Raw genomic sequence first — 21,591 nt, forward strand, 5'->3', positions numbered from 1 at the left:
CGGGGAGTGATAGCTGCATTCACCTTCAGCCCGATTGGTCGATGTTGGGTATGTGGGATAGGATCAAGCACAACCTTCTCACACTGTTGAGCGATGTTGTTTGATACAAACACCAGATCAGGGTTGTAGCCACGTCTCCATCTACAGCTGTTGAAGGAGGAGGGAAGTTTTGCATCATGAATAAGTGACAACTGGTTTGCATCAGACCAGTTCTCCACAAGTTCGCCGTCTTCGTTGGTTTCTCCATATCCCCAGATGGTGTTGTGACTGTTGAAATCACCAATAGCCACATTAACACGGCCATCGGTAACTCCTGGAGGTACGCAGAAAGTCTGAGTTGGAGGTTTATAGATGGAGCTTACAGAAATCCCCATAAGCCCAATGGTTAGGACTTCAATGTTGTCCGTGTCTGACATAGAAAACTTATCCACAATCAGGCCATTGCGTGCGAAAATTGCGCTGCCATACTGGTCATGTGGTATTTCCGCTATGAGGGTCATGCCATCGATGCGTGGACGAATACGTGAAGACCCACGATGTGTCTCCTGCAGACAAAGAATGTCACAATTGTTCTTTATACACAGGTTAGCCAGAAGATCCTGCTTGGTGCCTGTGAGACCTTCAATGTTGGATGAGATGATGCTCAGGGCCGGTCCTGATAAGGACCCATGTTTATGACGCTGGCGCTCATCAACAGATCGGTCGTTGGTAGCCATTGTAATGAACTAGTAGTTGTGTAGTGTGGTAGAAGGATTCGCAGGAGAAATTCCTGACAGGGACCGCGACGTGAACGCTCCTTCTTTGGCCCACTGAAAACCCTATAACCCTCCACCCATCATAGGAATCGATCAGGGCTATAATGATTTGCATCAGGCTTAAGGATCACAATTAGAGCACCGATATTTATATGAATTCATGCAAATAAAAAAGACAAAAACGTACAAACATGATCACAATCTATTACAGAATGGCTGCTGAGCGGTCGGGTGATGCGGACTCCCTTCTAAAAGCCATTGCCAGAGATATATCGCGCATTGAAGACATCGAAGACATTGGGAAAGCGTTGGGCTTCACGGTGGCAGAAATCCAGAACTTTATCAAAACCAACAGTCGGCACGACCTAATAACGAACCAAGGAACTGTCAGCATGCTTCGTGAGTGGAGTGAGAGAGTGAGCCCGTCCTCACTTCAGTCGGAGCTAAGAGAAGCTCTGATGACAGCCAAGCTAGTTCGAATTGCTGATACACATCTACCGTCAGGTTAGTCATTCCACTGTCATACCCATTTAAAGATAATAGTAAAGAGCATTCCTGCCATGCAGTACTGAAAGTTGTCATAGTTGATTTTCTTTATTTTCTGAAAATAGATCTAGTCATTATCAGAAGATTGAAGTGAAGAGTTTGTTCGCAAAAACCGATAAGTCCATTTTTGAAGATTTTGAAGTACGGTCTCTGTCATAAAGTACAAAATAGTACCTTTTAAATGATATATGGGTCACTACATATAAAGGTACATTTTTGAAGTTATGGTCAAAAGAAGCAAAAATTTCCTTATTATTTTCTTCATTTTTCTTGACCTTTAATCGCAAATATCTCCATTTGGCAAATATGGACTTATCGGTTTTTGCAAACAAACTCTTCAAGTCCCGTTTATATTAAAATAGTGTAGGTCAATAGAAAGTGATTGCTTCATTCTACTTAGCCTTAGTTGTACTTCTAATGTGACATATCATCGTACATGTTAGTTTGCAAAGTGAATATGAATAAAACGTACATAATATTTTGTGCACGCTGTTGTAACCGTTGTAATCTTCACTATAATGATCAATCCTCAGTTCTCAATTTGAGATTATAGTTTCCAATGTTTCACTATTGTTAACACTCTACATTCACTTCATGCTTAATCATTAATACTATTAAAGGTATAATTGACCATTTGCAGATAAAACAAAAACCCAGCATTAGTGCTTTGAAATACTTCCAAATTGTGAGTTTAGAGTGGAAACAACCACTGTAAAAAAAAACAAAAAAAATGTTTAATTCGGTATAATCGATGTTAAGTATTATAAAGTAGACAAAACACTAGCAATAGTTAAAATAAAAAATGTTACCAGATTAAACCGTCCACAGTTATGGTTAAATGAGAAAAATACTGATAACACCTCAAATTGAAGGCTTCATTGGAAAAGTATATATTATGGAAGGATGTTTTGTGATAATAGACCTACACATATGCATGACATGTGATATCTTGGACAGTTTTTAAACCACTTTAATAGATGCAGGAAGCTCTGGGGTACGCTCTAGCGTCGGAATGATACAGGATTTAAATAATATTTTTTCACATCCATGCAAATATGAATACTGTAACAAAGAATAGGTTCGTTTCCGAAAGGGCTTTATAAATCGTAGCTGAATTAAGTTTTGTGTGCTTACTAGAATCCACCTCTGTAGTGGCTTGCCTCGGCAAAGCGTAAGGGAATCTTTAAATGTACTTAAGTGCATTAAAGATTCCCTTAGGCTTTACCGAGTCCTTGGGCCTGGCGTGTGACATGGATACTCGATTCGATTGTTTCATGTCTCCTACTCTCATGTGGTGTTTAAAGGTTTGCATGGTGAAGTAAATGAGGGAGAAATATTTGTGGTGACACCATGTGAATTAAGTCCTTAACTTCTTTGGCAGAAGAAGAGCTGAGAAAGATGATATTTGGAGAGGGAAGCGATATATGGGTGTTGTAAGGAGGGCAAAAAGTGAAGAGTGGGGGACAGTTATGGGCTGGAAGTTGAAGTTGCACTGTGGAGATGGTAGAGAAAGGAACAAAGAGAATGGCATAAAAGCATAGAATGATTATCAAGTAAGATGTTCTAACATCATTAGGATGAGAAAGATGAAAAAGAAGGGACGGGGAAGAGGGAGGAGTTGAAGGTTGGAAAATCATGGAGATAAGAGAGAGAAGTGAAGATTCTTGAAACCAAGAGAAGAGCGAAGTTGGCGAACAATGAGGACCATGGCATGCGGAATCAATGGAGAAAGGATGAATGATCCCGTGAAGGAAAGGTAAGTCGATGAGACTATGTTTAAAGAAGAGAGAGAGAGAGAGAGGTGGAGGGGAAGAGAAAGCAAAGAGAAGAACAAAAATATGAATTTTAAGAAAGTAAAGGTGAGGAGGCTTGAGTGGATCTTACAAATAAATGCTGAAGAGGAGAGAAAAAAATACGGAGAGGAAGAATAATGAAAGTTAAATCCCGAAAAAGGTTAATGTGGGAGAAATGCAAAATGAGAGATTAAAATAAGGGTTAAAGTGTAGCCCTGAGGGGAGAAGAGAAGATAAATAACCGGTGAAAAAAAAAACCTGTAAATTATTCCAGTGGTCGTGAAAAGGACCGCTGGGTTGTGTGGAAGCAAGAATTAAAAAGAAGAAGAAGAAAAGAGAGGAAAACAGAAAAGAAAGAAATAGTGGAGCGGCATAGCCGAACAATTGTGCATTTTGTGATAAAAGCACCAAATTTCGTACACAGGTTGACAATCACGTTCAGATTAAATTTAGATATTGGGCCATCGTAAATAGCGCCCTCAACGTCCATGGCAGCCATTTTTCAAAATGGCTGCCATAAATGCCATGTTTTCGTAAAATTTGCTAATTTTAGGAGAGAAAAGTTTACAAGATTTTGGTTACAAATGGGAAATTACATTCAAAATAAATCTAGATATCGAGCCATCGGAAATAGCGCCCTCAACGCCCATGGCAGCCATTTTTCAAAATGGCCGCCATAAATGCCATTTTTTCAAAACATTTGCTAACTTCAGAAGGGAAAGCCAGTAAGATTTTGCAGACAAGTGGGAAATTACATTCAAAATGAATTTAAATATTTTGCCATTGTTAACTGCGCCCTCAACGTCCATGACAGCCATTTTTTAAAATGGCTGTCTAATGTGCCACTTCATCGATGATTTTGCAAATTTCAGAAGGGAAAAGTAAATAAGATTTTGCCCACAAATGTTAATTACATTCAAAATAAATCTACATATTCGGCCATCGGAAATTGCGCCCTCAACGGCCATGGTAGCCATTTTTTCAAAATGGCCGCCATAAATGCCATTTTTTGTTTAAAAAATGCAAATATCAGAAGGGAAAGCCATTTTTTTCTCTTTTGTGCAAACAAGCGGGAAATTACATCCAAAATAAATCCAGATATTTGGCAATTGAAAATTGCGCCCTCAATGGCTATGGCAGCCATTTTTTTTTTATGGTCACCATAAGTGCCACTTTTTCATTAAAAAAAAAATGCTAATTTCAAAAGGAAAAGTCAATGAAATTCTTGTTATAAATGGGAAATGACATTTAAAATAAATCTCGATATTGGGCCATCGACCAACGGTCATGACAGCCATTTTTCAAAATGGCCGCCATAAATGCTATATTTTTGAAAAGATTTACTAAAATCAGAAGGGAAAGCCAACGAGATTTTGCAATCAGGTGGGAAATTACATTCAAAAGTAAACTTATTGGGCCATTGCAAATTGCCCCCTCAATGGCCATTCCAGCCATTTTTTTCAAAATGGCCATCATGAATGTCTTTTTTTCGTAAAGTGTTGCAGACGTCAATCAGAATTTCCACAAAGGTGGAAAATTACATTCAAACTGAATTTGATAATAGGCCATCCAAAAGTGCACCCTCAACAGCCATAGCAGCCAAGTTTCAAACAGCTGCCATGGATGCCCCCCCCCCCCTCCACCATTTTTTTCCCAAAAATTTGCTGATGTCAGAAGGAAAAGTCAATAAGACTTTGCAAACAAGTTGAAAATTCTGCTCAAAAATAAATTTAAGTATAAGGTCTTCTTAGAAGGCGCCCTCAAGGGCCATGCTGACCGCCATGGATGTCTGCTTCTTTTTTATTTTCTTTTTTTTTTGGAAAGATTTGCTAATTTCAGAGAGAAAATCAATGAAATGTGTACATATGTTGAAAATCATATTCAAAAGAAAATGATATATGAGGCCATTACAAATGGCACCATCAACGACCATGGCAGCCATTTTCCAAATGGCCACTATAAATGCTATTTATTTCTTGAAAATATGATAATGCCAGAAGACAATACAATTTCTTGTGGAAATTGACAAAAGACATTCAAATAAATTCAAGTTTGAATTTGAATTTGAATTTGAAATGAAGATATTGAGCCACCATTTAAACATCGTCCCCAACGGCTATGGCAGCTCTTTGTCGAAATGGCTTCCACACACTCCTTTTTTTTTTTATTTGCCTATTCCAGAAGGAGAAAGCAATAGAATACTGCTAAAGAGCAATTATATTTAATGCAATCTGGTGTTCAAAGAAATTTAAATTTTAAAAAAAGGTTTCATTGATGGGTTAGTTCTAAATTCATGTTTTCAGTTTAGTTCTAATTGCAGTATTTCGCGTGTGACGGCTAACAGTATGGATATCAAATGTATGTGTTTTTGTGGAAGCATAGCATAAAGTAATTTAACTTTTTTCGTAAAATGAAAGGCCATTAAGAATGTCTTAAGAATGTTTAGGAAGTTACATTTTAGAATAGATACACGTCATATAGTCCCATATATTAAATGATATTGTGTTACTGTCAAAGTTGATACATGGCGCCATTATCCCTGGATATTCATATTACTCTTTTTCGGAAATTTTTCATGTTTGCCACCTAAAATATGCATTCATCATTGGTGAGATATAATTGCTAAGCATTTGCCTTGTTTATTTTAGTTGTTCCTCAAATGATTTCTTTAACACCATATTTCAGATTACACAATGTCTCTGTGAGTATTCTATTGTCTTCTCCTTCTAAAGTTAAGCAAATTTTCAAAAAAAGAAAAGAAAAAGAAGAGTGTATTGTAGCCATTTTGACAAATAGCTGAAATAGCCATTGAGAACACAGCTTATGATGGCTCAATGTTTAAACTTCTTTGTATGTAATTGTCAACTTGCGCAAAAAAATGTTTATTGTCTTCTTCCGGCATTAGGACATCTTCATAAAAGAAAAATGGCATCTATGACAGCCATTTTGGAAAATGGCTGCAATTACTGTTATTAGCATTTTTTTTCTTCTTGAAAATTTGCGAAGGAACAATTTCTAGAGTCAGTGCAACCTGGATATATTGTTTGATTTTGAACATGATTTTCAATTTATGTACACATTTGTTGACTTTTCTTCCTGAAATTACCATTTTTTTAAAAAACAAAATGATTATGACAATTGCAGCCATTTTGGAATATGGCGGCAATGGCCGTTGAGGGCAGTATTATAATAATCTAATACAAATATTTATTATAATAATCTAATACAAATATTTATTATAATAATCTAATACAAATATTTATTTCAAACATGATTTTCAAATTGTGTGCAAAATCTTATTGACTTTTCCTTTTGTGAAATCAGGAAATGAAAAACAATGGAATCCATGGTGGCCATTTTGAAAAATGGCTGCAATGGCCATTGAGGGCACTATTTACAATAATGTAATACATAGGCGCAAGATATATTTCAAACGAAATTTTTGAATTGAGTGCAAGATCTTATTGACTTTTCTTGTGGAATTAGTAAATTCAGAGAAAAAAATTGCATTTATGGCGACCATTTTGAAAAAAATGGCAGCCATGACCATTGGGGGCGCAATTTGCGATGGCCCAATATCTATATTTATTTTAAATGTTATATTCCACTCGTTTGCAAAATCTTATTGATTTTCCCTTCTGAAATTTTTTAAAATTTTACGAAAACTGGCATTTATGGCGGCCATTTAAAAAAAATCCCTGTCATCGCCGTTGAGGGCGCAATTTACGATGGCCCAATATCTGAATTTATTTTGAATGCTATTTCCGACACATTTGCAAAATCTTATTGATTTTCCCTTCTGAAATTTGTAAATTTTTACGAAAAATGGCATTTATGGCGGCCATTTTGAAAAAAATGGCTGCTATGGCCGTTGAGGGCGCTATTTACGATGGCCCAATATCTGAACTTATTTTGAATGTTATTTCCCACTCGTTTGCAAAATCTTACTGGTTTTCCCTTCTGAAATTTTTAATTTTTTTTTGCGAAAAATGGCATTTATGGCGGCCATTTTGAAAATGGCTGTCATTTCCGTTGAGGGCGCAATTTACTGTGGCCCAATATTTAACTCTATTTTAAATGTTATTTCCCACTCGTTTGCAAATCCTTATTGATTTTTCCTTCTGAAATTTGTAAATTTTTACGAAAAATGGCATTTATGGCGGTCATTTTGAAAATGGCTGCCATTTCCGTTGAGGGCGCAATTTGCTGTGGCCCAATATTTAAATCTATTTTAAATGTTATTTCCCACTCGTTTGCAAATCCTTATTGATTTTTCCTTCTGAAATTTGTAAATTTTTACGAAAAATGGCATTTATGGCGGCCATTTTGAAAAATGGCTGCCATGGCCGCTGAGGGCGCTATTTACGATGGCCCAATATCTGAATTTATTTCAAATGTCATTGTCAACATGTGTGCGAAATTTGGTGCTTTTATCATAAAATGCACAATTCCTCTAATTTTTCAAGCTATGCCGCTCCACTAAAAAGAAAAGTAGCGTAGAAATAAATGATAGTGTAGGAGAGAGAGGAAAGAGAATTAAGATACTGAGTAAAAATGTGCAAGTGAGGGTAAAGCAAGATACACTTTGTATCTAGTTATAAGATAGGAGAACCAAGGAGCTTACGTTTCAGGTAGGTTGAGTGTAATTCGTCAGAAGTGAAGCATGACATGAGAAGAGGCGGGTTATGTATAGAGAATGTACATGGAAGTAGTCGGCTGTTGGCGTGCGAAGTGGAGTGTTGCGGTCGTTGATGCGTTCTATTGTTCTCGGAGTTAGTCCGTGGTCCAAGCCCCGAAAAGTGGGTTATTGGTACCAACGGAGATGGCAAAACCTTTCTGGTGTCATTCTGTTTGTCGGGCATGCTTATGAAGCTATGATAGTATTTCCAAATGAGTACCTACGGAAGCTTTAAAGTGCCATTCGACTTGGAGACTTGGCGAGATAATTTATCTTGTCAAGTCAACATAATAGCTCTATCATGTCAACTTATCAACTTTATAAGTTGACATGGAGACAAAAATTATCATGTCAAGTCGACATCTATAAAGTTACATGTCGTCATGGTGAGATAAGGTATCTTGCCAAATCAACATCGAAAAAAGTTACATGTCGTCATGGTGACATAATGTATCTTGCCAAGTCGACATCTAAATAGTTACATGTCATCATGGTGCATAAGGTATCTTGCCAAGTCGACATCTGAAAAAGTTACATGTCGTCATGCCTACATGACGTATCTTGCCAAGTCGACATCTGAAAAGTTACATGTCATCATAAGTTATCTATCCAAGCTGATATCTAAAACGTTACATGTCGTCAGGGTGACATAAGGTATCTTGCCAAGTCGACATCTAAAAAGTTACATGTCGTAATGGTGGCATAAAGTATCTTGCCAAGTTGACTTACAAAAAGCATATGGATCAAGGGACTACAAATTTCCACTGCAATTTTCTGATTATGATATTGAAGAAGTAAAGCGGGTGTATTGCAGTGATCTTCCTATTAAAGTACGGATGCTCCCCAACTTTTGTTCATGGGCTTTCAGGACTCGTTGGAAACAATTTGGATAATTTTGCAATGCCAAAGTCTCATGAAGAAGCCACAGAAATGTTACATTGTCTTATCAATATTTTTGATGGGGGTGATAATTTCTAATCTTGCATGCAGTTAACAACAGCGGGCCTTTAATGTTTTGGGGTCTTGGTATTGATAGGCATAGCCTACAAAGGTTAAACCTATGTGCAGTTATGTGCAGACTTCTCCGAAAAGTTAACAGGAAAGAGGATGTTTTGATTTTCATTTCGTTCATATTTGTAGAGCTAGTAACTGCACAAATGTTATGTTTTTATTCAATACAACGCTCTTTCAACCACTTCGAGCTTATGAGAGTTTATATTTCAACATAGATCAGACATGACAAAATAAAAGTGCAGAATTTTGCGGAAGTAAGAGTTCTATAACCACAATGAAGTAGTCAGTGTAATTTGAAGTTGTATTTTCTCCTTTTGTTAATTCATGTTTTGCTATAGGTCACTCTTTAAAACTAAAATGTTCAATTAACATTTAAAAGGCCGAGGAGCATTGGCGGTGGAACGAGCGGACGAACAATGGAGTTGGGGGGGGGGGGGGGCAAAGCATTGTGTCCGGACAATGCTTTGCCCCCCCCCCCCCCCCCCCCCACACACACCATTGTGTTGTCCTCTCGTTCCGCCGCCCATGCCGAGGAGTGACCACACTTTCAAAATGTTGGATTAGTTTATGTTGACTTTAGCATGTTCAAAGTGTTAATCTAGTATTTTGAAAGTGTGGTCACTCCTCGACCCTTTTAAATGTTGACTTAACATTTAGTTTGACACAAGAATTTTCCTCCAGATGTACATTCCTCCTTCATGTCTCACCTTCACAAACTATCTCTACGTAAATGCATAGACGTTCGAAGGGGCTTGTCAGCATGACTCTGTAAAACAACCAATCTATTTTTTTTTTACCTTAACTGTTAGAACACCTCGATCGTATGCTATTATTGGAGTAATGATATTTCTGTTATTACCATATAAGCGCCTTGTCTTCTTTTATAATCATTGTTATTTCATATTACGCATACGAATTTACCTCACCGTTAAGTGTAGGAGGATTCCATTTACTTTTGTAGACATAAATTTAGCGAGACTATATGATGTAACATTTGTTCTATTGTATAACGTAAAAATGTATCAGTATCATTATTGTTATTATCAACTCACATGCACTGCACACCCCCACACATGCACACACTCACATTTACATTCACGCACAGACATTGCAACGTACTACACAAAAATACATGGCCCCAGAACAACCATTCTCAACTTTCCACTGAAATCCTCATAATGACTCACAACAACGATCATCCTGACCAGGGTATCATAAGTAATCACAGTAAATACTACACTATTTCGGATTTCAATAATATGTTCAAATCTTCACTTGATTCCACTGCAAGTCATGTTAATAATTCCCGTAGTAATTCCACAAATAGTAATGATGACACTAATTATAACCCCATTAAAGATTTTAGCTTATTCCACTGGAATGCTAGAAGCTTAAACAAAAATTTTGATTCATTTGAACTACTTCGTCTTTCTTTACAAAAATTTCCCTTTTCCGCAATCGGTATAACTGAAACTTGGCTAGGGCACACGTCACCAAATTTGTTTAGCCTCGATAGATATAAAATATTTCGCTCTGATCGTAAGAGAGGTAGAGGGGGAGGGGTAGCCCTATATATGTATAACGAATTGCGAGTAAAAATAAGAACTGATATTGATATTGAAGGTTGTGAAAGCCTGTTTGTGGAAATCATCAATGATAAAATGAAAATTAAGATAATTGGTGTTATATACAGACCACCAAATCATAAAACTGAAATGTTTTTAGAAAATTTTGATGAATGCCTCAACACGATTACACAAGAAAATAAGGAAATTTATATTATGGAAGACTATAATATTGACATGACGAAAATAGATACTTTAGCGGTAAAATAAAAAACTATTCTTTTTTCATATGCTTTCCATTCCCATATTGATAACCCAACAAGAATATCCCAAACATCTAAAACCTTGTTGGATAATATTTTTTCTAATAACTTTTCCGTAAATAAATGCATTAATCGTATCTTATATTATGATATATCTGATAATTTTCCGATATTCATTATTCTTCGTTGTTCTGAAAACGTCAAAAGTATTTCAAAACCCAGGCCAATAATGTACAGAAAAGAATCAGACGAGAATATTGAATTACTTAATCTTGACTTAGTGAAGGAAGAATGGCAAGAAGTGTATCTTCAAAATAACGCCGATAAAGCTTATAATATTTTCTTAGATAAACTTTTACATTATTATCGAAAAAAATTCCTTTAGTTAAGAAAAAAAAACACGTAGAAAGAACAAACATCCCTGGATTACAAAGGGAATCATCAATTCAATAAAAACCCGTAATAAATTGTATAAATTGGCGATTACTACCCACAATACAAAACATTTTACAGATTACAAAAAGTATAGAAATACACTCAGTAATTTGATTCGTATTTCTCGTAAAATGTATTATTCTGATAAGTTTGATAATCAAAAGGATAACGTAAATGGCTTATGGGAAACTTTATATGAAATAACAGGTAAAAATAATAAGGAAACATCGTCCGTTTTTTATAATGACAACAAAGAACTCACAAACCCTGATGAAATATCTGATGCTTTTAACTCATACTTCGTAAATATTGGCCCCCATATTAGCTTCAAAAATAAAAAACAAACATGTTCTTTCAAACTTTACTGAATTTCTTCCACCAAACTGCGACAAATCCCTTTTCTTTACCCCAACAGATGAGGACGAAATACTGGAGATTGTTAACAGATTAAAACCAAGTAGATCTAGTGGCCATGATGAAATAAGTGTTTATATACTGAAGAAAATCATCAAACAAATAACCACACCTTTATCTTACATTTTCAATCTTTCACTGTCTTCTGGAATATGCCCAAACTCATTAAAAATTGCGAAAGTAGTTCCAATTTTCAAGAGAAAAGACGACCCTTCTCTTTTAACAAATTATAGACCAATATCGTTATTACCTAGTATTTCTAAAATTCTGGAAAAAATTATTCATAAACGTCTGTACATTTTTCTTCATGTAAATGACCTACTTATACCTAATCAGTTTGGATTTAGAAAGGGCCATTCCACCGATTCAGCTGTAATTCAATTGTTTGATAAGATTACTGAATCTTTTGCAAATAAAAAACACTTTATAGGAATTTTCATGGATTTATCAAAGGCTTTTGATACCAAAGATCATAATATATTAATTTACAAATTAAAAAGATATGGTATTCGTGGTTTAGCACTTTCTTGGATTATTGATTATTTATCCAACAGAAAGCAATATGTACTATTTAAGTCATCTAAATCTTCGAATTTTAATATTGTATGTGGTGTTCCCCAGGGATCAATTCTTGGCCCCCTATTGTTCCTTGTATATATCAATGATATAATAAATACATCAAAAACTCTTAAATTTATACTTTTTGCGGATGATACTAATATTTTTTACTCCCATGAGAACCTCGAAACACTGTTTAATACTCTGAACACGGAAATAGACAAAGTTTCCCAATGGTTCATATGTAATAGATTATCCCTTAATGTCTCTAAACCAAATTTTATACGTTTTAAACCTACTGCTTCACAGAACATTAACAGCAGTTATAATATTAATATTGATGGATTATCCTTAACTGAAGTAAGATCTACTAAATTTCTAGGAATCACAATTGACTCGAGTTTAACTTGGAGCGATCACATTCATGATATTCACACGTCTGTCTCAAGAACTGTAGGAATTTTATATCGACTGAAAAACTTCATTTCTCAAAATTCCCTGACTATTCTATACAATGCATTGATCTTACCACATATCACATACTGCAATATCGTTTGGGGAAACTGTGGCTCAACTAAAATTAATCCAATTCTTACCCTCCAAAAACGTGCTGTACGTTTGATTACCAGTTCCCGTTACTTATCCCCATCCAATCCCCTATTTCGTCAACTAAAAACATTGAAAATTGAGGATCTTCACACCTTTCAAACTGCTGTTTTTTTATGTATAAATATACATTTAATTGTCTTCCAAAAATTTTTGATGGCTTCTTCACTCCAAATTCCACCGTTCATTCATATCCAACACGTCAGTCGTCCGATTACCATCTCGAAAACCCCAGAATCATTTTAGCTAAAAAATCATTAAAACATAATGGACCAGATATTTGGAATTCTTTACCCCCTAATTTAAAACAATGTACGTCGTTGAACATTTTCCAACGAGAACTAAAAAACACCCTCATAAGCCAGTATACTTCTGACACATAAATATTCATACCACCTGGTCAACAAACACCCTAAACAATGAGTTCACGGCCATAACTGAAGTAATATTCACCTTATCACACTGATACACAAAATAACACTCAACGTACAAACCAAGATTCATCCCAACACAATGCACACCGCACTGCACCGCACGTCCTTCGCACAATTACTTCCCACTCAGTGAGTGGTAAGATTTTCTTTATGTATCTCTTTATTGTGCCCTTTGCACAATTGCCCCCCACTCAGTGAGATTTTGGGTCAATCCACGTCAAATCATCCAATTTTCAGAAAAGTTGTCACCCGACCCCCTCCGATTTTCTTTAAAATCGCACCAAATGTTCCCCAAAGTGTCTGACGGAAAATTCCAAAATATTTTGCCCCAAGGTCAATTGGTTGCTAAGATACAGCCTCACATAGCAACCAATGCGCATTCCAAATTATTAGTTAAAAGAAAATTATGCATTTTTGATTGATTGTGGTAGCATGGATATTTATGCAAAAGTGTTCATTATCTGGAAATTGAGAGAGCTTTATAGTCTTTGCAAGAAAAAGTGACTAAGACGCGAATTTGACTTTTCGTTAACGTGCACGAGGTCGCCGAAAATGGTGTTAAATGCTAATTTCGAATATTTTAATGCATATTTAGAGGCTAATATCTTCCACATTTCATCACCTTAGGTTCTAAAATATTATGCTGTTGAAGGCTTTGACTTGCTCAGTAATTTTGAAACAAAAAATTTGGCGATTCGTGCTCACCGTTTTTACGGAGAGCGCCCTCAAAGTTGACATAAATGAAAAATGTGCCAAATTCAAGGTCACGGATCACCCTTCGTCCCACCTAGGAATGGCATCAATTTTTTTGTATTGATAGACATTAACCTATACTATCTTGGGTTACCAAAGAAATTTTGCTACCGAAATGTTCAATGGTAAATTTACCCCACTGAAAATAGGACTTCGTAAACGGCCAAATTCCCATGTAATATCATATATTGGGTTTAGAGGATATTTCAAATGTCCATGCTTTCAAGATAAAGAGCCCTAGCCCTGTGATATTTGCTGTAGGGGTAGTCTGTTATACATATTTTTATAATATATACCACAAAACACTTTTATTACATAATAATGACCTTGAAATTTAATCCAACAGTTGATAAAAACAATAAGTCGCTCCATTTTCCTCATTGCACTGCATGTAATAATGTGTTTTGAAAGACTTTTCACAGAGCAATATTTCAAGAATTATGAAAGCTGACAGCCTATCATATTAAGGTTCTAAACTATTTGTATAGATTTATTCCAGTATATAACATTTACACTATAAAAAGCTTTTGTGTTTGTGAAAGAATCACAAGTATATCATGCCATAAAACACCTGTCATATGTGTAATTCGTAGTTAACAAATTTACAGCTATTTTTAGAAACACTTCAAGGTCAAAGGTATAACATTCATGATCAAATTGACACTAAATCTGAAAGAAGAGCACAAATAGTTTAGAACCTTAATATGGTAGGCTGTCAGCTTTCATAATTCTTGAAATACTGCTCTGTGAAAAGTCTTTCAAAACACATATTACATGCAGTGCAATGAGGAAAATAGAGCGACTTATTGTTTTTATCAAATTTTGGATTAAATTTCAAGGTCATTATTATGTAATAAAAGTGTTTTGTGGTATATATTATTAAAATATGTATAACATACTACCCCTACAGCAAATATCACAGGGCTAGGGCTTTTCAGCTTGAAAGCATGGACATTTATAATGTCCTCTAAACCCAATATGTGATATTACATGGGAATTTGGCCGTTTACGTCCATTTTCAGTGGGGTAAATTTACCATTGAACATTTCGGTAGCAAAATTTCTTTGGTAACCCAAGATAGTATAGGTTAATGTCTATCAATACAAAAAAATTGATGCCATTCCTAGGTGGGACGAAGGGTGATCCGTGACCTTGAATTTGGCACATTTTTCATTTATGTCAACTTTGAGGGCGCTCTCCGTAAAAACGGTGAGCACGAATCGCCAAATTTTTTGTTTCAAAATTACTGAGCAAGTCAAAGCCTTCAACAGCATAATATTTTAGAACCTAAGGTGATGAAATGTGGAAGATATTAGCCTCTAAATATGCATTAAAATATTCGAAATTAGCATTTAACACCATTTTCGGCGACCTCGTGCACGTTAACGAAAAGTCAAATTCGCGTCTTAGTCACTTTTTCTTGCAAAGACTATAAAGTTCTCTCAATTTCCAGATAATGAACACTTTTGCATAAATATCCATGCTACCACAATCAATCAAAAATGCATAATTTTCTTTTAACTAATATTTTGGAATGCGCATCGGTTTCTATGTGAGGCTGTATCTTAGCAACCAATTGACCTTGGGGCAAAATATTTTGGAGTTTTCCGTCAGACACTTTGGGGAACATTTGGTGCGATTTTAAAGAAAATCGGAGGGGGTCGGGTGACAAGCACTGGATGTTTTGACGTGGATTGACCTTTTTCTCTATGTATCTCTTTACCTGGGGCCATCTTCCTCGTCAAGCTTAGCTTATGATGATGGTCCCCTGCATTTCATTTTTATCATTTCCTATTGCTTCCTTTCATATATGATATTCGTTCTTGAAAAAAAGAAAATGTATGTAAGATCCAAACGTTACGAATATTAGCTGTGTAAATGACTATGTAAGTATTTTGTTGATTTGTTGATTTGTATTGATTCTGAAATGCAGAAATAAAAACTGAACTGAACTGAACTGAACTGAACTGAACATTTCAGTTGCATTAGAGTGGAGATTCATTCATTCATTTAGCTTTAAAGCCCCCTCACACCTGAGCCAATGTAGGGGGACGAAGGGGGACGAATGGGAAAAACGCACGAAATGCGCGCGAATTCAACGATTTCAAATAAAATTGCCTTCAAATCATCCGATTATAAACTTAAGTCAAATATGATTAACGAACGGTAAGCGAAGGATAAATATGACATGCGAAGGATAGCGATTTTTCGGTTCACTTCTTTTAGTAAATTGCGGCCGAAGGCGAGCGAAGGGTTGATATGACCCGATAACACGAAAGAACAATGAGCAATGGTTTGATATGGTGTGCGATTGGAAACGAAGACAAAAGAATATAGATCAGGCGTTCTCGTATGTGTGTGTGTGCGCTCCTCGGGGAGTATAAAAGCGACCAGGTCAGTCCAGATTTCAGTGCGGCCAGAGAAATCATCTACGCAACATTTACATTTAAAGGACGTCAAAGATAAACAGTAAAATCAGCCGGAAGATCCCAGTATTATTGGCACTGTAAACATTAATGTTTCTTTTTCCGCAAAAATTGTGCGAGTACGTGGAAGGTGATAGTCATCACGATGACGAGTTGGGTAGATATGAAAAGAGTTATTTCTTATGAACATAAGTTCAAAATGTCAGGAAGCTCATCAATTGAAAATGTATACATAAAAATACCAACATAATAATGAAACAAATTTTTACATAGTTTGTATTTTTTGCAAGAGATTTTAAAACGTACAGTTATGAATATTTTATGATAATCAGTGGCACATAAATCTGTAACGCTGGATGCATCTGGAAGGGATATAGGTTAGGGCGGTCCGCGGACTACAGTTATTTAGTTAACTTGCCCAACGCCTGGCAGCCCTGTCAGGTGCATTCAGTGTTACGGTATTTTTATCTTATAATATACATAATAATATATATAATAATATGATATATTAATATATATATAAATATATATATATACATAAATAATAATGATAATAATAATGATAATAATAAATCAATCAATCAGTTTCAGATTTTTGCTTCTACACAAAAGATCATTTGTGTGAAATAAATATCCAATATTATTAATTATTCTTAAAGCACGTTTTTAAAGAAGAAAAAGGGTATCAAGCAAAAACTGAAGTGAATTGCCCCAATTGCTATCATTTTAGCAACAAAAAAAAAAACCCAAAAACATTGAACCAGTAACAATGGAGGTGAGGTGATAACAAATCTGACGTACCCCTAAATTGACTCGACCTACCCCCTTTCCACTGTTGTATCATACCTACCACCAACATCGCACCAGATAAATTTGTAGTCACTGTCCACTATAGCCAACAGGATTATACTAAAAAGCCCTTGTAGTTGCAGCATTGCGAGCCGGACAGAGGAGGCTTTCTGATGGCCACATGCTTGCCATCAATAGCTGCCACACAGTGGGGAAAATTCCACCGCTTGTAGAATCCACCTCCAGCAAGTTGTTTCCATCCATCAGGGGTTGAAGGGGCTGTCATGACTTCATCTGCATACTCGTCACATATGGCCTGACACACTTCCCTGGTCACTACAGATAGGGCGTTTTCAGGCACCCTTCACCCATACTGCATGTCGGAGTACTTGGTGCCAGACACAAGATGACGGAGAGTAGCTGCCAACTTGAGACCTTCTTCCAGCGGCTCCCTATACCAGGTGTACTGCCTCCTGATTCTTCCTCTGACCCTCTCCAGGATTTCATCGCAGAGTTCAGGGGGCATGCAGAGAAATTTCTTGAAAGTCGAAGGGTCTTCTCTTCGGAGCTCAACCAACAGCTGGTCGTAGATTCCAAAAGCCCTTCTTCTGGCAGGGTTCAGCCACGTCCTTCTCCAGATACGACGTCGTCTGAAGCCTCGTCTCCATCTGAAGCGGCCTCTGATGAACTGGTGTAGGTTCAGCTGCTGATGTTTGATATCATTCTGAGCCATTGCAAGTAAATACTGGACTCTGAGGCGGGCGGCATCTTCCATTTTTCTGAAGATACTTTGAAACTTTCAGATGGAATGGTTATAAAAATATATGAGTTGCGTGGTGAGTGGCTGGTCACATAGAGCAGCTCAGCATTCGCCAATTTTTTCGTCAGGTCATTCGCTCGTTTTCGTATCACTTCGCAATCCATATTTTGTCATAGTATCTCTTAGACTTGCCTTCGTGTATGCATCGCCTTTAAAATTTAGTGAAAGTCAATCTTAGTTTACCTTCGCATAGAAGATGGCAAGCGAAAATACGTTTGTCATAGTATCTTCGTTTCTATGCGCAAGTCATATTTAGTCATCGTGTTGCTTCGTTTAGAGTTCTTTCGAGATCGGTCCACCTTGGCAAAAGCGCGATGAGGGACTATGCGTGACAATAGCACACGAACGATAAACGAACGATTACCGCAGACTATAAAATAAGAGATGCGAATGACAGACGATTTTTCAATTCGTCGGGAAATTTTAAACATGTTCAAAAATCCCGTGCGAATTTGAATAATCGCAGCTGTTAGTTTAGAAGGTGTACGAACCCAAACACGAAGGGTAAATATGACTTACTATCAATGACCATTGAAAACGATTTTTTCAAAAATGCCTTTCGCCAGCCATCGCAAGTCATATTTCAGGCAATTCGCTCAGGTGTGAGGGGGCCTTAAGGCGAATATGCATGGGGGCAACTAGGTAACTTGAAAACGAGAAAAAATCTGAACCATTTTTTACTTGCTCTTGATAATTTCCTATCCCCCTCTCTTAGGGTGCGAACCGAGGAAATGACAATGTTCCTAAATAAGTCAGAATTGTCATTTTCTCAATTCCGATGGTAAATGACCAAAATTCTGTAGTAAATGTGTCATTTTCCCGGTTCATTTGCACCGTCGAAACTCTATGGACTGACACAATTTACATTTCATCGAATAAAATCCCTGAAATATTATTTAGGGAGGGCGGTAAGATTGTTCGATCCCTTGCTGAGTTGACTAATCATCCTCAAGCACTGGTTACAAATCACTCCGGGGCCCTTGCGGCTTGTAAAATCAGACGTTTTGTCCATGTTCGTAAGAAGTGCTATGTACGAAAACAGACAACAGACAGAACTTAACAAACCATACGGGTTCCGGGGTGAGGGGCAGTGACCTTATGATTTTTCGAATAGCAAAGAAAAAAAAAGAGGAGAAGAGAGAGAGAGAGAAATAGAAAAGAGGAAGAAAAGTGAGGAGGAAGAGAGAAATACTGTACATTGTGTTGCGCTCGACCCATGCCTGAAAACAGAAGTTCGTGCTAAGCTGGGGCAAAAATGATTCAGCGCTGGAAAGACACTTTATAAATCCGAATATCTTTATTATTATTATTATTATTATTATCATCATTATTATTATGAGTACGATTATTGTTATGATTATGATTATGATTATGATTATTATCATTATTGTTATTATGATTATGATCATGACTATTATCATTATTATTATCATCATCATCTATTACCCCTCTTATTCAATTGAAAAAAACAAACTGAGGCCATCTATAGTTCGTTTTGCCCCCCCCCCCCCCTTGAAAATACCCTGGCGCCGCCCCTGTCTGGGATGATGTGACGTAAGCTTTCTAACATTAGGCCAAGTCCAGCTGAAGCAAAAATTTCCTCGAGTGAAATCGAGCCTGTTCTTGTCATTTTTTATATGTAGGCCTATATAATTTGTGACCGTGCACCTCAAAACGAACATAAAGTCGCACAAACTGATTTTGCGTGAGGACTGAAAATAATTGAAATGGGTCAACCTAGCCGAACTTGACTTTTTCATATTTTCTGAAAGAGCGGGTCTTCTTTTACATTATGCTAAAATTTGGTGTCATAAAACGGGCAGGAAAGTGTGTTTTTTAGCAGTTTATCTCGAACATTTTTGGTAGAATAGTGTGATTAGGTGTGTCTTTAGAATCCCTTTTTCATTTCTGAAAAACCTTGTCCACACTCTTCAGTTTCAACTCTAATAACTTTTGAAAGAATAGAGGTACTGCTTTGAAAGTTGGCATTAATTATGGACAGAATGTGTTAATGAGGCATATTTAATTTCAGTTTAATCTGATAATCCCTTCATTGTTGTTACTCTGGTGGTTTACTTCCTGTTTTTTGTCCCATTCATCGCACAGCCAGCACGGTTTGGTAAAGATTACGCGCTTGAATAGACACTACTTCAGAGCCTCTTTTCTCAGTTCACACTTTTCCTGGGTTTATGCTTTCTTTCCAATATTTCGATAGGTTAGGAGAGTCCATTTGATTTGAGTTATACATCATTTTAAAGCTTAAAGTCTGCTCTTTCAGAGTATGGTCTTAACAAAAAATTCATGTCTGGCGACTTTTTGTTTGTTTTGAGGTGCAGGGTCACATTTAATATTATAATTTAGTAGGATATTATGCAAAAAATGTTTGTTCATTGTGCTGATAGACCTAAAGGGGCCTATACTGTACATTACAGTCCGTTATCTCTTTCTTTTCGATACCATATACTATTACTTCATGTGCCCATCTAGCAGGGGCGGCGACAAGGTTTGTTTGTTAAGAGAGGCAAGACGACCTAAAAGTGACGTGATTTTTTAGATATCAGCTTGGATAGATAATTTATGTCACCATGATGACATGTAACTTTTTAGATGTCGACTTGGCAAGATACCTTATCACACCATGACGACATGTAACTTTTTAGATGTCGACTTGGCAAGATATGTTATGTTGCCATGACGACATTCAAATTTTTAGAAATCGACTTGACGTGATAATTTTTGTCTCCATGTCAACTTATAAAGTTAAGTCGACATGATAGAGCTACTATGTTGACTTGACAAGATAATATTATCTCGCCAAGTCTCCAAGTCGAATGGCGCTTTAAAGCTTCCGTATGTACCTCAGTCATTATAAATGTTTTTTTTTTCTTGATTAACAACAATATTCTGGTAAACACTGCCAAAAAGAAAAGAAAAACAAATACTGTACAGTTATCATATCTAAAGTTCCCAATTAAAGGGATTGTCTACTCTGTTTTTATACTACCCTCTCAACAAATACATCAATTTTAAACAAAAATCACTCTGTTCATTTACAATAATTATTATTTATCATAATGTATTGAAGTGTACCGGTACACTGTTTTTGCATTATCTTTCATTGTTGGATGGATATAAAGCGACATTTGCATGGCATTAGAGTTTTCACCCTAGCCGTTTCACCGGAAAGTGATCAGATGAATAATTGAAAAATATGCTAAAATCCACGAGGATTTTTTGTTTTTGTTTTTAGATGAAGGGACATGCGCTGTATCATAAGCTTTGGATATTCCCTTCGCCGTGTTGAATAAAGGCTAAGCGCATCGCGTTTAAAACAGAACAGCTGTGGACATCATAACCTTTGGATATTTCCTTCGCCGTCTTTAATAAAGTCTAAGCGCACCGCGTCTAAAACAGAACAGCTGTGGACATCATAACCTTTGGATATTCCCTTCCCTGCCTTGAATAAAGACTAAGTGCACCGCGTTTACAACAGAACACCTGTGGACATAGAGAAGACAGTACTCTTCTTTGTATAGCGTTTGTCTTGATTCAGAAGTATATGGATATAAAAAAACTTGACCGAATTGTTTGAAATTCATTCACTATGACTAAGCTACTCATTTGAAAATGCTATTATAGCTTGATAAGCATATCTATGCCCGACAAACAAAATGACACCAAAAAGGTTTTGCCACCTCAAATGGTACCAATATCTTGCCTGGCCCATGGATGGTGGAGTACA

At 36.5% G+C, this 21,591-nt stretch overlaps 1 protein-coding gene across 2 annotated transcripts in view; it reads left to right on the forward strand.

The window, feature by feature from the left end:
* Nucleotides 1-21,591, forward strand: part of LOC139708988 (uncharacterized) — a 141,890-nt gene that overhangs the window by 28,432 nt on the left and 91,867 nt on the right. For both annotated transcript variants that reach the window (XM_071620957.1, XM_071620958.1), the window contains exon 3: nt 967-1,259. In XM_071620957.1, the coding sequence (XP_071477058.1) occupies nt 967-1,259 (293 nt within the window). The remainder of the gene's footprint in view (nt 1-966; nt 1,260-21,591) is intronic.

Source organism: Diadema antillarum, unplaced genomic scaffold (genome assembly GCF_040938485.1).
Source record: "Diadema antillarum isolate AM-2024a unplaced genomic scaffold, OU_Dant_1.0 seq00001394_RagTag, whole genome shotgun sequence".
Classification (NCBI taxonomy): domain Eukaryota; kingdom Metazoa; phylum Echinodermata; class Echinoidea; order Diadematoida; family Diadematidae; genus Diadema; species Diadema antillarum.